The 2,346-nt window shown below is 44.4% G+C and overlaps 1 protein-coding gene across 1 annotated transcript; it reads right to left on the reverse strand.

Annotated features, from left to right (window-relative positions):
- Positions 1-733: 733 nt before the first annotated feature.
- On the reverse strand, positions 734-1,470 carry N7516_008136 (uncharacterized protein; the record flags this gene model as incomplete). The annotated part of the gene is made up of 3 exons (XM_057220856.1): positions 734-980; positions 1,039-1,283; positions 1,333-1,470. 3 exons carry the CDS (start codon positions 1,468-1,470, stop codon positions 734-736), a joined length of 630 nt encoding a protein of 209 aa, XP_057071128.1.
- Between the last annotated feature and the right edge of the window lie 876 nt (positions 1,471-2,346).

Here is a 2,346-nt window from a genome sequence, read left to right on the forward strand (position 1 = left end):
AAGGCATCCATGCACCCAACAATACCCTTGTGTTAAACATCAGAGTCTAGATTCAAATTGCAGAATACGATTTAAAAACTACTTGTAAGATATGCTCGTATTTATAATACTTCCAAGATGTTTTGTTATAACCTCGTTCATCGAGGGTAGTGGTAGGTGGGGTCGCCCGATGGGTGGTGACTCGAACGGTAATTCACAGCTCACCCAAGCACTCTAGGGTGAGTGTGATGTGAGAAGTCTGGGTGGGAACTGGGGTAGGAGAGGTAAGAACGGGGTGCCAATTCTCACCTAGGGGTGATAGGGGTCAAATCACTTAGCCTGTCTTACAGCTCCAGGGCCATCTATAATTTACTTCGTTCTCAGAAATATGGTTACCCCAAACTATTTCCAGATAGGGTAAACTTGAGAACCCCATGTAGTCCATTGCTAAAGAATTGAATGTCTGTCCTAGACACGACCGAACGCGGTATTGGGGAGGCTTTTCCATAAAAAGCTCATCATAAGGGTGCTACTGATCATTTTCAAGCGAAAAGAAAGTCTTGACTAAAAGCCCCAAGGTTTGGGAAATGTACTTTCCTGGCAATCCTGGCGATTATCTATCACATAATAGCTATCTTCAATCTCATTGACGAAACATTAGAAGAACTACATCGAGCCAAAGACTGGACCCTTGCAAGGTCGTACAAATCGACCCTTGCATCCATATAGCTTTGTCCTTAGCATTCCAAAAGCTTCACTCCTTTGTCACAATGCCAGTAGTCTGATTATCCATCACGATTAAGGAGCTCTCGGGTGGAAACAGTTGCGACTCAACATCATCAGTGTACAAACCCCGAGGACTGTCAGTCGAGACAAAGCCCGCCGCGCCCACGGCCATATTCTGAATGTTGGTAATTGGAGCATCCGTCGATCGGGCCTTGAGCATCGACATGACACCTTTATGGAAGAAGCCTTGAGAAAAGGTGCGTAAATATAACAGACTAAGGGGATTAGTATATTTGAAAGACCCGGTGATATTCAATTACTAGACCAACTTACCCGAGAATGATACATGAGAGGTTAGAGTAAATCTGGGGAAGACCACGGTCAAGCGTATAGTCCCAGACAGATTCCCATTCGCTAATATGTTGAGTGGAAAGGAGGATCACTCCGGAAATATATACCCCGACTAGGAGTAAGGCGATCAAGCCATCAAAAGCGATTTCAAGCAGCGAATAAGATTGACTTCCGAATTTGCGATACCCGGAAAGTATAAGTAGAGGTATAATACTAGAAATAGTGATCTTCAAATTGTTAGATAGTCTTCTATCATGGTAGGAGGGGAAAACTCACTATACCCAGCTGAATCAATGCGTGAGGGCCCTCGCGACTCGTAAAAACGGCGGCGACAGCACACGGCCACGAAATCACCGAGATAAGGGCCTGTGTCTTGCGAGCTCTAGAGAGCGGGTGTGTGTTGGCGGAACACATTCTTTGGCACATTTTCACTTTGATGTTTCTTTTGTTGGCTTTATAGTGTAATTGCGGTGTAAAAACTACCAAGCCCGAATGAGGGAATAACCTTGCTGCCTTGTATAATTCGTCTGCCTAGGCTTTCATAGGACGCTTGTTTAGGTTAGTTATCTTTAGGTTACCCAGACAACGTTGAGACTAAAAACCAAAACAAAAACATGATAGGCCCTGAAGAAACCTATCGACAATCGACCTCAAAGGACGGCTAATAACTTTCCGCCACCGAATTCTATTTTTAATGCAAGCTCCAAGGATAAACTTATCACGTTTCTTCAAAAACTCCTCAACATCATCTCTAACAGAAAATAGACGTGCAGTGAGAACTAGCATATATACGACTGACTCACTTCATCGCTCATGATCCTAGTGCGTTGTGTCCAGGTGATCCACTTCTTTCGGTCTAGCCTTGCCCTAACTCATAGTGTATCATCCCTACTATTAAGCCCACTTTACCTAGAGGACAAACCCCGTACTCTTTTTTTCACTTGGACTAGGAGATAAAAGTTCATTGAATCGCTGAACGAGAATGGAGTAAACAAATCATCGATTATTTGCAAAGTTTCTTGTTCTGGTGGAAGCCCAGTTTTTGTCTGGCGACTTCGTGTATGTTCCTCAGGTGTATCTTTATCAATATGCCACAGATCCCGAAGTAGGTACAACACAAACCATGACATTTTGGTTGAATTCCGTATGAGGGAGTCTGGAATCTTTGTCCCAGTATCTGCACTCTTCTAACTAGTCACTGATGAGAACCCGGTCGCGCGACCATAAGGCGGCTCTCACCCAATCCTCCCTCACCCGGGCGACACCTACCGAACTAATGACCGCACATAA

The sequence above is a fragment of the Penicillium verrucosum genome (genome assembly GCF_028828655.1).
Source record: "Penicillium verrucosum strain IBT 35672 chromosome Unknown utg000003l_segment0_segment0, whole genome shotgun sequence".
In the NCBI taxonomy this organism is placed as follows: Eukaryota; Fungi; Ascomycota; class Eurotiomycetes; order Eurotiales; family Aspergillaceae; genus Penicillium; species Penicillium verrucosum.